This window comes from Phaethon aethereus, assembly GCF_964289735.1.
Source record: "Phaethon aethereus genome assembly, chromosome: 1".
In the NCBI taxonomy this organism is placed as follows: Eukaryota; Metazoa; Chordata; class Aves; order Phaethontiformes; family Phaethontidae; genus Phaethon; species Phaethon aethereus.
The window spans coordinates 6,668,586-6,682,151 of record NC_138575.1 but is presented as its reverse complement, the minus strand read 5'-3'; the positions used below and the strand labels follow the sequence as shown (position 1 = coordinate 6,682,151).

The window sequence follows — 13,566 nt, the reverse complement described above, 5'->3', positions numbered from 1 at the left end:
CTTTCCTCGGTGTCTCAATTCTTTCATTTTGTAGACCTAACCAAATACGAAAACATTAAAACACAATCTCTGAGCTCAAAGCCACTTCCAAAATTGCCAAGTATAAAACTGTTACTGAACCGCTCTGTTCTGTTTATCATATTAAGATACATTTTTTTGATGAAAAAATGCTAGATTGCAAGTGTAACATAATAGAACCAGCAGCACTGCCAGCAGGTCTGAGGAAGAGAGAATAATTCAGAGATATTGTCATCTGTAGTCCAATTTATATTGTCAGAGAGCAGGTTCACATTAGTCTCTGATGTCACTGCAATAATGGCATAATATAACGATTGAGCAAAGAATACCTGTGGGGTATAGCTATACGGTACGGTATATCTATACTTGTTAAAGTATTTCAGGATTCATTCAAAGCAGAACCAGAAGAAGCAAAAGACCAGGATTAAAAGAAGAGTGAGAAAACGGTGTTCATAAAGACTTCTGAATATTTTAGTCCTTGTTTTGTAATGATGGAGCAAGCAGAATGTAGTATTTCATTGATTCAGTGGGTTCATGATTAAAATAAACTAATGTAGCAATTTAGGGGGGTTGTGTTTCCTTTTTTTTTTTGTTTTTTGTCTAACAAGGAAAAAAGCTTTTAACAATTTCTCGCGGCAGGCATAATGTGCATCTGTGCTCTGATTTACTGCACATGCTGCCTTCTCTAGCATCATGTTAAGTTAGGGTATCAGCATGGTAGGTCACACAGTGGGAGTGACCTTTTGCTAATCACTACACATCAGTTACTACTGGCACACAGCTCATTACTAAGAAACCCTCCAACTAGCTGGCTTTCAGATCTGTTCACACTTTGATTTTTTTTTCCCCTTTTTCTTTCTTTCTTTTTTCCTCCAGACTAAAGATTATACTTTTACATAAAAGGTTCTGTTGTGTAATTTTGTCAACTAGGGTTCCAAAGTCAAAAAGGCACCCGGTTAATTTTCCATGATTATAAAAGGAGCCTGAAAATTCATACTGAAGGTAGGCCTGTAATCTTGGGTTTCATTAAAAAGGTCAGAACGTTTTTACTCACCACCTATTATTAAAATGTTCGAGGGCTGCCATTAATTTGATTTTTCAGGACACAGAAATCTCACTGGAAATTAGAATGTAATCCTGCTGTTGCTTTACTGACACTTTTCATAGGGTAGGAAATGGCTGCGGGGACTCAGAGCTCTCCTGCAATTTACAATTGGTTACTTTGGACAAATGGCAGGTGACTAATGCAAGACAAACTGTTTGCACAACCTGGGAGCATTGGGTTTAATTTCGGTTTCTGAAAGAGGAGAGAAAGTGTTTCTATTGACGTTGAACCGCGAGCTGTCCCCTGCCAATACATCTGCCACATTTAATACACAACACGCCCCCACCCCCGACAACGCGATTATTAGAGGTACAGAATTCAATAGCTTAAGAATACAAAACACAGCTAGAGCAAAACGAAATGGTTTTTAACTTACCGGCCATTTGCTGAATGCCGCTGAAGGCACCCAAGTTACTGGAGGAAGTTGCTTGCTGCAGGAGCTGCAAATTAACAACACAACGCAGCAATCTATCTGACATTAATGTAACAAATGAAGATAAAACTAAAATGAGCTATCATTTCACATTTTGAGTATTTATGCTTTCCTTTACATTTATATAGTCTCTTGCTTCTGTCTGTTGTTGGAATGAACATCCCTAGAGTCAATGCTGTAAATCCATATTAATGTCTAATCTCTATTAAGAAACAGAGAGACACAAGGGAAACTCAATAACATTGCTGCTTTAAAACAATTAATCAATTTATGCTTTTTAACAACCAGGTGTTAAATCTATTTAAACCAACATAGCGTGACTAATTACAACCCTCTGTTGTCTAGTAGTTACCATAACTCATCTCTGTCAATCACGGTCCATTCTCCCCCATCTCCTTGAATCCAGTTTTTTCTTTATTAACTTTATGAATCAAGCACACAGATACTCATTAGACTGGTATTTGTATATAGCAATTTACACTACCTCAGTACTAATATATATTTTTAATTGCCAGGTAAATTGCTGTTTATAATTATATCACTATACCAAAGCATTTTATGCATACAAATTATGTCTTTATGTGTACACGGCACGTATATATGGACACATTTATTTGTCTAGCTCGGAACCACCAGGAACTCTCTGAGTTATCCAAAAGCTACTCATCCAGACCTCTCAACTCCAGAGCCACAGGAGGCAGAGGCTCCCTGTCAGCTGTGCTGCAGAGGAGTCTCTCTTGCCCACCCAGGACATGTGCGCCTGTGGATTTCAGATTTCTCCAACGGGGCAGCAGCTAACGTCTCTTTCTCATCTTACAAATGGACCAAGGAAAATACCATTTTAAATTTATGAGAAACAAATTGCTTTCCCCTGCCATCTTCACTTTCTGTGCAAGGTAGTATGAACCACGCATGTTTAGCATTGACACAGGATCACACATTAAAATGAAAGCCATTTCCAAATGAAGAGGTGGAAAATTAGAGGATTGACCCACATCATTCTAGTTTAGAGGCTGCACCATATAGATATGGCCCCTACAGTGTTGAGCTGCCTATCTGTCCTCCCCTAAGGAAGAGCTCAAATTTTATTCCAGCTATAAAAAACAAACTCTAATATTTGAAAGAACAATAAAACTAATGGAATAAAATTTTATTTTGCAGAATAAGTAAACTTTAAATGCTTGCCTTGGACACTACTGACACATCTTGAAAAGCTTATTCAAATTCTCTTCCTTGTTATTTATTTTTAGACCACATGATAAGCACACAGAATTTTTTATATAGAAGGCATGCTATGTATTCTGGAGGACTTAGCAATTTATTGCAGGGAGTTTACTATAGCTGATTTACCATGGTTCTAAAATAAATACATATAGCCCCCACCTCTGAAATGAACTTACAGCTAGGTATTGTGGCGTGAGTCCTCCAAGACCTGTGAGGTTTCCCCAAGTGGCAGTATTGAGCTGTTGCATCTGCTGTGCCAACTGCTGCTGCAAACGCCGCTGCTCCTTGTCCTTTTGGGTATCGGCAAACTTCACCACGATTGGCGAAGAGCAGCCCTGTGGTTAGACAGATTGGGAAAGACAGAAGCGTTAAATCACACCGAGTCACCCTCGCACTGTGAGCTCAGCCGTGTCCCATAGGGCCACGGGCAATGGCATGACCTGATCGCTCACCCTCTCTCTGTGATTGGCATATGTGGGACCTCAAGGACTAAGATTTCAGTTTCTTAGGAAAAGAGGTTATTAAGAAATTATTGATTCCCCAGTTCTTTTCATAAAGCACCTTTCCTCAGGCTCTCTTTTCCTTCTAGCTATCAAAATTGCTGCCAGAGACAGCGAAGTGTACCAGTCCTCTTTAATTAAGCTTCACAGCTGATGAGATGGACGTGATGCTTCATCTGCAGTCTGTTTTCAAGGCATCGCCAAAAGGAGAGGTGTCCAACCTCCCTGCTGCCAGGGACCACACAGCCAACACCGCCCTGCCACCACGGTCCGGCTGTGCGGTCACGCTCGGTGCAGCTGGCTTGTGTACCCTACGTAAACAGACTGTCAGCAACCGATTTACTGCAGTGCCCATCATCAGTGGGTCACTGGTCCTTTGCATATCAAGGACCCCCAGTCCCAAGTGAGCACAAAGGGCGATGCTGCTAGGACAATTCACCCACCTGCGGTCTGCTCCCAAGCACGCTTTGTATCAAGCACCCTTGAGATGGGAACACAGGGCAGGATGCAGACCAAAAGTGACTAGTTCTGGTGATAGCAGCCCATTCTGGATTGCCACCACTTCTACTGCTTCTATGAGTCTCTTGGTACATGATATGGGAGGGTTGTAAGACACCTTAAGAAACAAGGAGGCTCTAAGAAAGAACTAGAGATCTGGTCTGCAGCCTACTCCTCACCCATGTCTGAGGGACCCTTGAGAAGAAGCAGGAGGTCATTGACCAGATGGACTTTTGAGGTAAGCTAGATATTTCCCTTGGATTTCCAGTTGTGTACTCCTGGGCAAAGTCACTGAGAGAATGAGATGTGAATATGAAGGATGTCTCTGTTGCTCTTGCTCTATTGTTTTTTTTCTCCGTTAACAAATGTTTTCATATTTTACCCTTTCAAGTCTTCATTTTTTCAGATCAAGGGAGCAAACTATATACTGCAGTGATTCAGTTCTTCAAATTAATTCAAGCATTTTGTGAGTCATAGAAACTGTCAATCCATTTTGTACTGTTTTCCAACTTCATTGGATCCAATGAATAACTTCCCTCCACCCGCCATGCTTTGTTCTACTAATTTCTTGTCTAACTTCAATCTGAACACAATGACAGGAGTGAAAGGTGACTCAAGTCCAAAAAACAAAGCAGCACTTTAGCCGAAGTGTATAGCATGGGATGCAGAGTGGGGTTATACTTAACCTAACTCTTGCCATGGCTGCTCTCACAACACTGTGAACATCTTCAGAAAAGTTCCTGTCCTCTATTATTTACCAAAAGCAGCCGGGTACCTTTTCTCTGAAGAACCTCACACCAGGACAAATGATAAGAATTTTCACAATCAACAGCCAAAATGATGAAATAAACCACAATAACAGTATCTCTTGTATGAAGATCTCCCATCAATACTGTTCCTTTAGAATGATCTTAGAAAATCACTTGTGATTTATTATTCCACCTTCAACTCCTTTCCTGTGCATTTCATTGTAAAAATGTCTTTCAGTGTTTCAGTGAGGAAAAAAGGAGATACATACCATTCCAGCAATCAAATAAAGATTATGAAGGAATCAGCTTGTTACACAATTACCTCTCTCTAGTGATTTTTATACTAATATTAAAAACAAGACCCCTTAAAAAAAAGAAATAAAAAAGAGCTGGGGGGTGGAGGGTGTGAGAGTTTTTTCTGGTTTTGCTAATAAAAAAAGCAAGCTGTTTTTATTTAACATGAGGTTTGGTAGCACTGGGCTAAGAACAACCAGGACTTACTGCCTTCGACCTAGATGTACGGGAGAATCAAGTCTATTTCCAAATAAATAGAAATGAATTTCAAAGGATGAAATATTATATGGCTATTTCAGTTCTCAGTTCAGCAGCTCAGCACTCAACACTACAGCTGACATCATATTTATGAATGCTTAAATGTCAGTAAATTGTATAAAAACAATATCTCTGCAATTTACGAATCTATAATTCATTTTTTCACTGTTTGCTCTATATTTCATCACTTCATCATTTTCAAGAGAGCAAACATTCTGAAGACTGAAATTATATGTAGCAAGTGCCTCTATATGAGAAAAGGGTTGTTATTGTTGCATCAAATTCACTCCATGATAACAAATTAGTGTCTTCTACTGGTGCTGCATTTGAATGCCTTAAACAAACAAACAAAAAACCCCACAGAAATGAGATAGAAGAGCAAAAACTCTAGAGCAGCAATTATGTTTTTAAAATCAGTTGATTAAACCAGGTCAGAAAGTCAGGTGGAAAGAGTAGTAAGAGAATTCATTATTCTAGGAGACAGGTTCATCTAGACATTAACATCCCCATTGTTCGTTCTTAGCCCACTTTGAAAATTCATCTTGGTCAATGATATGTGCCAAAGAACTGAAAATAATGAAATCAGAAAAAAAATTCTGCAGTAATTGCGTTAAAATGTAATTGTGTACTACATATTGTCCCCCAAGCCCACCTTTGTTTGCAAAAAACCATGAAAGAAACGTGTCCCAAGGATCACTGTTTCAGGCTGAGAGTTGAGATTTAACACTATCTAACCCAAGTTAACTTTTTACTAGATGATTATTGTCAAAAGCAAGGAAATTTTTTTTTGCTTAAAGGGTGATTTCTGTTTTATGCTCTTCCATTTTCTATCTTGAGAGGAAGCTCCCAGCACATACAAAAGGTGCATCTCCCTTCCTCACTCAATGACCTCCACGCCATTTAGTGCCATTTTCTTCCCAACAGCTGGTTCTGCCTTCATATTTTTCTTTGTGTTGTCAAGACAGTAGGTACAGACTCCTCACCCACGGAGCTGGAGGGTGTGCTGCTTCTCTCCAAGAAGAGACTCTCAGCCTGAGCTCAACTGGCACGAAGACCCAGATGTTCAAAGTGCAAAATATTTGGAATTGCCTTGCCGATTTGGGGATCTTATTGATGACGTCTCTAAAGGAGTTGAGAAGTATTTTGATCCAAGAATAACTATTCTATAAAACTAATGTCAACAGGAGTACCACATTAAAATGCAGCCTCTTGTGGAGTACTGCATAAAACAGAAGAATGGGAGAATTTGTCTGAGAGGTATTATCTCTTTAATTTTACCATCTTCTGAAGTAGAGCTGTGTAAGATTCATTTTGCTAGACAGAAAAATACATTAAAACACATGGAAAAATATAGGTAAAACACAGTATTACCAATAAACATTTCCTTTTTACTTGGAATCTAACCCAGCAAAACATATAGGTCTGAATTAATGGAGCAGTGCATGGCAGACAAATTACTATGAGTATTATTTCAGAGACTCAAAGTGGCAGTTTTTTCACAATATACTGTCAGACTGCATATATTGTATAACAGCAGTTTCTTGTAAAGATCATTTCAATTACTCTCATCTCATTGGCAGTTTCTCATCTAAAACTGTATACTCAGGGTCTAAAAATGCATTGCACTGAAAAGAAAACACATCAATTATAAAAGAAGCTCAACCAAATTCACACGTGATGTTTGGAAAGACAATAGCTTTGCAATGCCGATATCATTACTTGTAGTATACAGGAAACAGTTAGTGACATTTTCATGCACTGGCTTGGTTTTTATCTTCTCCTTCTGCTCCTCTCTCCACCCTCCCACCCCTGGTCTCCCCCCTTGGCTCATTACACAAAGCAGCTCAACGACATGACGCAATAATGATTGTTCAGCACCCAGCATGCTTTGGGAGACTAGAGCATTGCAAAGAAAAATCATTGAGAAAAAAAAATAAATTGAAAGGTCCTGGTGGAAAAATAAATAAAAAAGAAACAAGTGCACATAACATTAATGCCACCTCTGAGAAAAATCATCACTACACAAAGATACAGTATACATAATACAGTATAACATGCACTCTCCAATGATAAGCTAGAAGATCCAGAGTAAGTAAAGACTTCATACTTGTGCGGTTTTTTGTGCAAAATTCTGAAAGACCATGACAAAAATCACAGACTGAAAAAAAGTTTTAGGATTGCCAGACAAGCAGTGGCATTCAATAACCACTCCAATGAACATACCGTTAGCCTGCAGCTATATTCACGTGAAGTGAACGGGCTTAAAGTTTTGTGTTGCTCATCGTGATAAAATACGAGGCCGTAGAGGCAGTTTGGGAGGAAATAAAGAGTGTTGCTTGTGAGGGGCCAGCCATGACACTGCTCTGCGGGAGGTGTCACGCTTCGATATGTTCTGTCATCATTAGCATTTTTATTGGCTAGATGACGAAGGAGAAATTATATTAACTTAAAAAGAGATTCTATTTGCAGAAAAACACATGAACTAGGAACTCAGCGTGGCCTGGTTAAACCTCTTGAGCTTTTTCTCAGAGCAGCACAAACCACAACACTTAAAAATCTACGTAAAAGAAACTAAGATTTTTCTTGGGGGGGTATGTGTTAGAATTAAAGGTAATTTACTCATCAGATTTACTCTGAGTATGACTGAGGAGCGGTATTCACAGCATTTTTATTTTCTGCTGAATGCCACTGAAAACAGGATCAAGAGCCGTGTTTGGATACCACACGGCAACCTCATTGTGCGCTTTCAGGTCAGTAAGAAAAATAAGCTTCACAAAGAGAGGTAGAGTGAGCCAGTAAAAAGTTTAAATCTGTGATTGTCATGTGTCTGATCTGGTCCGGGAGAGCATGGCTTTACCATTCGCAATCATTTGCACAAAGAAAACAAAGAAAGGGCAAATGATACAGTACTGTACCTCCATGGTCTGAGACTGGTGCATGGCTTTGATTGCATTCTGTGCCATTGCCCTTGTAGAAAATGTGACAAACGCACAGCCTGTGGGAACAAGGGGACAGGGAGCAGGAAAGACAAAAAACAACAAGACAAAAGGGTTGGACGCTTGTTAAACCAACACAGTCTACGAGAACGGCCACAAGACGACACTGTTCTCAGTAGTACATAAAAATAAACAACTTCTCTAGTTTATTTATCGACAGTGCTGACTTGCTAATCTGACCATAGATGAAAGAAAAAAATTAGGTGGGGATGGGTGAGGAGAAAGGGGGGTTTCCTTTAATTTTTTTTCTTTTTCCTTTTTTTGTTTTGTTTTGTTTTTGTTCTTTAGCCACAGGGTTTGAAATTAGTAAGGCTCTTATGTAGACTTTGGATTGCATAATTTAATCTATTCAGGCCATGTATTAACAATTGCTTGCTATGGCTTTTGTGCAGGTAAATTGTGGATAGTGAATAAATGAGTGGCATCACTGGCAGCTGAACTGGGAATTTGAAGGAGTCCATAAAGTCACATATTTCCGTGATGCACCAAGAACAACCATGCAAATAAGAATGAGAAAAACTGCACTGTGTAGCCTGTGACTAAGTGTGAAAAGACTCAGACAAAATTCAGTAATGTAGGTGGTATCTCAACATTTAAGAAAATAACATATTAAAAGTAAAATCTTTACAGTTTTTGTTTCTCCAAGTCCTAGATACAAGTATAATTCCTTGATCTACGAAAGCTACCACCAACTTGAACAATCCTGAAGCTGTGTGCATGAATAACTGAAAAATCACTTTTTTCCCTCCACAGCCTTTTAAATCATAGTGAAAAGCCAGCAGGCTAATGCCTGGGCTGTTTTTCCACCCTTTAACTATTGTCAGTCATACCTACACCAGGCATGGTACAGGTCAACCTTTTTAGTACATGACTCACTGCCCTTTTGACTAATAAAAACATTGCCTTCTGAGATTTACATTTTATTCTTCATGCACCCTTGGGCATCTTAAAGAAAAAGACTGTGAAATTAATGCAGATTCAGGCTGATTTTGTAATAATACCATGGCACACTAAAAGCTTAGCTAAAGCAACACAGACTTATTTCACTTGTGATCTCTAATGACTTTAAAAGTGCATTGATTTTCAGCTCCCTTAGCCTTGCACAGTTTGAACTTAGGTTTCAGAGAATAATTTAGTGTTCCACTCAATTTCCTCAAAACATTATTATTATTACTACTTAAAAGATTTCCAAATGAAGCAAATCTAAGCACTGAGAGGGTAAAGCATATTGTCATTTTAGAGCTAACGCATGAAAGCTACATTCTGGCATCAAAAATACAATATTGTTGCCCCTGTGGCCAATGGGCAAAATAAACCATTTTGCAATCCAACAAGCAACAGATTGTTTGGTTTATGCAAATCAATTTGAGGCATAAAATACCTTTTCTTTTTTTGCTCCGTATGTACCTGGTAAGATTATCAAGTCAAGACTGTATTCACATTTTAATCAAACAACAGTAAGAGAAAGCAATGCCTGATCATTACCCAAAAGCACTACATCTAGTCATGAAAATAAAGTCAATGCATTTTTGCATCATGCGGTATTTTTTTCTTTCTTTACTGTAAAGGCCCTTGATACAAGAGAACCTAAGCTGGCTTATGTACCTCTGACTGAGAAGTGAGCATAATAAAATCAGAAGTCAGAATTCTTTTACGCGAACTTCACGGCAGCGTTGTGACTTTACGTATTTCTCAGGTAACATAACAGCTGATGATGTCTTACTGCTGTTTAGCCACACTACGCGTTGCTAGACTATTCTTATTCAGCAACAAATTTCTGTCAAAGAAAATGATGTAACAAAACAACTTTCTGTATGGCAATCTAGACAGTAGAAGGGTAAATAAACTACAGCACCGCCGCTAGATTCCATAGTGCTGCTGTGCACTAAAATTAGAGAGGCCCAAATTTACTATCAGTCTCAAAGTAATCTCTCTTAAAAACAGTTCTGTTATTAGCATTAACAGAGGAAATAACACCAAGGGTTTTCGTTTATCGTCTGGCAAATTCAATGGGGGATGAGTACAAATAGAGATATACTGGAGGGCAGGCAAGAAACCCCATACAGAGCCTTGAATAATATTGTTTATAATGGTCAAGAAACTGCTTCATTCACTTCTTCTGCTCTCATTATCCAGGAGTGTGTACCATAGTGACAATTACTGAATGGAGGTTTAGAATGCATAAGAAGCATGTAAAATGTCAACAAAAATCAATAAGACACAGTTTATGCATTTATCACAATTTCTACCCAGCAGTACTGCTGTAAGTAACTTACTGAGAGATGTTGCAATTAGCAGGTCTCAAAAGAAATGTGAATCGGCAGAGAAATAAAGCTGCACTCCTCTCAAGATAAAGCAGACTCTCTCTTCCCTCCCTTAAGCTTTTTCTCTTTTTTAACCACAAAGCTCAGCTGCTGGGGACTTTCAGCGCCCAACGCTACTGCAAAATGTCCCTCCTCATTCCTCAGCCCAAGCCCTTGTGGCCTTTGTCGCCGAGTGAAAAGACCTTCGTAGCAGATCTCTGTAACGGGCCATATAGCAAGCTACCAATTTAAAAGAAACTTGTTCTCCGGGCAAGGGGAATGCCTGATGAATGAGGTTATGCAGCTTGAATACGAGCGTTTGGAAACAGCATTCCACAGAGAAGACAGGACTGCATTTTAATTACGGTTTGCCAGCCAGAGGCTACAAGGTTAGGTCCCCTTGTTATCTCCAGCCGGCAGGCCATTTCCCACCGATGGACAGTGGCCATTTGCACAGTAAATACCCAATTTGCCTCAATAACCATGGTAAAAATTCAGTAGACAACCTTATTTCTAAACTATTTGAAAACCTAGACCTTCAGTTGTTACCATCAAGCACCCCAATTAAATGCTAGCTAATTTAACAATCTTTCCAGATGTTGCTACGTGTATTCACATTCAAGGGTTATTTTTTCAGCTACCAAACCTGGACACTCACGCACAAAATTTGTATATTTATTATGTGTGCACATATATTTTATTATGTGCGAAACACGGGATCCTATATATTTTATTATGTGTGAACCATGGGATCCTTTTCTTCACGACCAGACCGCCACACTGGAGGGGAGCTAAGGCTGTACCACAGGCTTCAGCCCACTGAACCACTGAACTTGCATATGTAATTTAGGTATTCAGGAAAGCTGTTCTTCTGAGATGCTCGTATTCTCTGCCACAGTCAATGGCGGTACCTTTATTTTCCTATATGGGGTACACACACGCTTTAGGAGGATGGTTTTGTTGGGCACCTAGAATTGAATCAGAAGCTGGTGTCTAAGGACACTGGATTTCACTTTTTAAGCCAGAGGAGCTCTGAGGGGCTGGGAGAAGCCTTTTCAGCGTGCTCTCACTCGCTCTCTCTCACGGATACAGGGGTCTGTTGGGAACATACTGCCGGCTTTAGGACGCGAGTCACAGCTGTAAGAGGACAAGGCTAATCAGATTTCATGCCTCGTGGTGCAAGGAAACAAGAAAGATTTCCGTGGCCTCTTACCTCATCCTGTGAAACACTGCGTTGACTGTAGTGCTGTGGGCCGAGGTCTTCCGGACCAACAGCTACAAGCCAACTATTTCTGTCCTACCATACTGTGTCCCGATACTTCAATTACTCCCTTCTTATTGGAGCTATGGAGCTCTCTGGGAGAGAAAACATGGAGAGAGGGATATTTCTGTAGCTAACGCTTTGAAATTCCTTCGCTTTGTACCACCAGCTCCCTAGCCACAAAAAAAAAAAAAAAAAAAAAGTCCTTTTGTAAATACAGCCAACCTGCAAATTACTTCTCACCTCTGGTTTCAAAATGTTGGGGGTCACTAACAGAAACAAAAGGGGAGGGAGAAAGGAGGTCTGAGAGTTTTAGTCGCTTCTCCAAAGCTGCCGTCTCACCGCCTGCGCCAGGGAAATGGCTGACGGGGGAAGCGCTGCTTGCAGTGATTTCCTCCTGCAGGCAGAATCGGAGGGACGCACCCAGCCCTGTCCCAGAAGATATTTTGGAGCACATTGTCACATTTGCCACCTCGGCTGAGAGAACATCTATACTCACAGGGTTGGTCCTTACCCCGCTCCCAGCCCAAACTGAAAGAGAATTTTGAAGAGACTGTGAAATTTGATCAGCTTCCTCCTCGACCCGTGCCATCCCTCCAAACCTAGGGCTTGCTGCTCGAGCGATTGAATTATTTGAAATATTCTAAAAAGCTCAGCACTGCCCCATTCCAGCTCCTGCTTCCCTCGATTCTTCTCATCTCAGGCTTTCATAGACTGTTTTAAAACATTCAGTCAGCAGTTCATGCACAGTCTAACATAACATCAATACTTGCGAGCTGTAAGTGGAGTAGAGCACTTTTAAGTACGGAAGCCTCAAGGTAAGGAGTCTGATTTCACACCTACGCAAGAAACCTCCCACATAAAACTACTGTGGTCTACCAGAGGTTTTAAAGCCCCCAAACCCTCAGTGAAGCCAAAGGGAGATGCAAAGCCCCTAGACCTTTCGGAATCAGGCCTAGAGTTAAAAATGGAAGTTTAAAAACCATGGCTTTAAAGTTCTGGAGATGAAAGAAAGGCAGCTGTAATCAATTTTTACAAAAAATACAGTGACCCCTCTGACACAGAAGTAGTTCAAGAGATTTTCAAAGTCATCTGAGCAATTGCAGAGCTACGTATGGTGGCCACGCAGCTGGTAGTGTAATGGTTGCACTACAGCTTCCGAGTTCAGCATAAACAAGATTTTTCTTCAATTCCTCTGAAGAAACAATAGTGAAAAGCAGCCAAAATACTCCTGGAAGAAGGATTTGGGATCCTCTGAGATGAAAGCCTCTATTTAAAGAAAAAGATAAGGCTCAAATAAAAAGCTATGGAAATTGAAGCGTGATAAAAATAAGCTCTAGTTGTGTTAAAATATTTCTAGCTGAGATTGTAAAGTAGAATTTCCCTTTTTTACACTGTGCTAATATAGCACAGTCTAAAGAAACGAACAGCCTGGGAAACAGGCTTCTAATGAAGACATCACGCAAAAATCTCAGTGGTTAATATAAATTTCAGCTACAAATTTAGACATCGAATTGTATGGACATTTGGTCATTAGGTATTTTTTGCTTAAGACACACAACGACATGTCTGAGACCAAGTGCAACAACTCAGCCCAAAGTAAAGCGGTTTGAAAAAGTCGCAGTGAAGCTATTTAGTTTATGCATATCAGGCACACAAAGGTAATAACAGGCACATCCTATAAACATGCCTTATCTCTTTGGCTTCACTGACTTCTCTTGACTATCGACCAGATGACAAATTCTAGATTTTGAATTTCCTGAAGTTCATGGTTCACTTGAAGCGTTTCTAATTGGACAAAAAATTAACCACCTTGCAAAGTACAGACTTCAGTAACTGGAATTTACACAAAACCAGAATCGAACGGGCACTAAAGACCCACTCTAACAGTGCCTCGATGACCCTCTTGTTGGAAAGAAACTCTTGT

The 13,566-nt window shown here is 39.9% G+C and overlaps 1 protein-coding gene across 14 annotated transcripts in view; it reads right to left on the bottom strand.

Annotated features, from left to right (window-relative positions):
• The window catches only part of CELF2 (CUGBP Elav-like family member 2), a gene marked incomplete at both ends in the record, with an annotated part of 372,062 nt that overhangs the window by 46,325 nt on the left and 312,171 nt on the right, over nt 1–13,566 (bottom strand). For all 14 annotated transcript variants that reach the window (XM_082009660.1, XM_082009658.1, XM_082009649.1 and 11 more), the window contains 3 exons: nt 1,500–1,563; nt 2,957–3,115; nt 7,995–8,074. In XM_082009660.1, the coding sequence (XP_081865786.1) occupies nt 1,500–1,563; nt 2,957–3,115; nt 7,995–8,074 (303 nt within the window). The remainder of the gene's footprint in view (nt 1–1,499; nt 1,564–2,956; nt 3,116–7,994; nt 8,075–13,566) is intronic.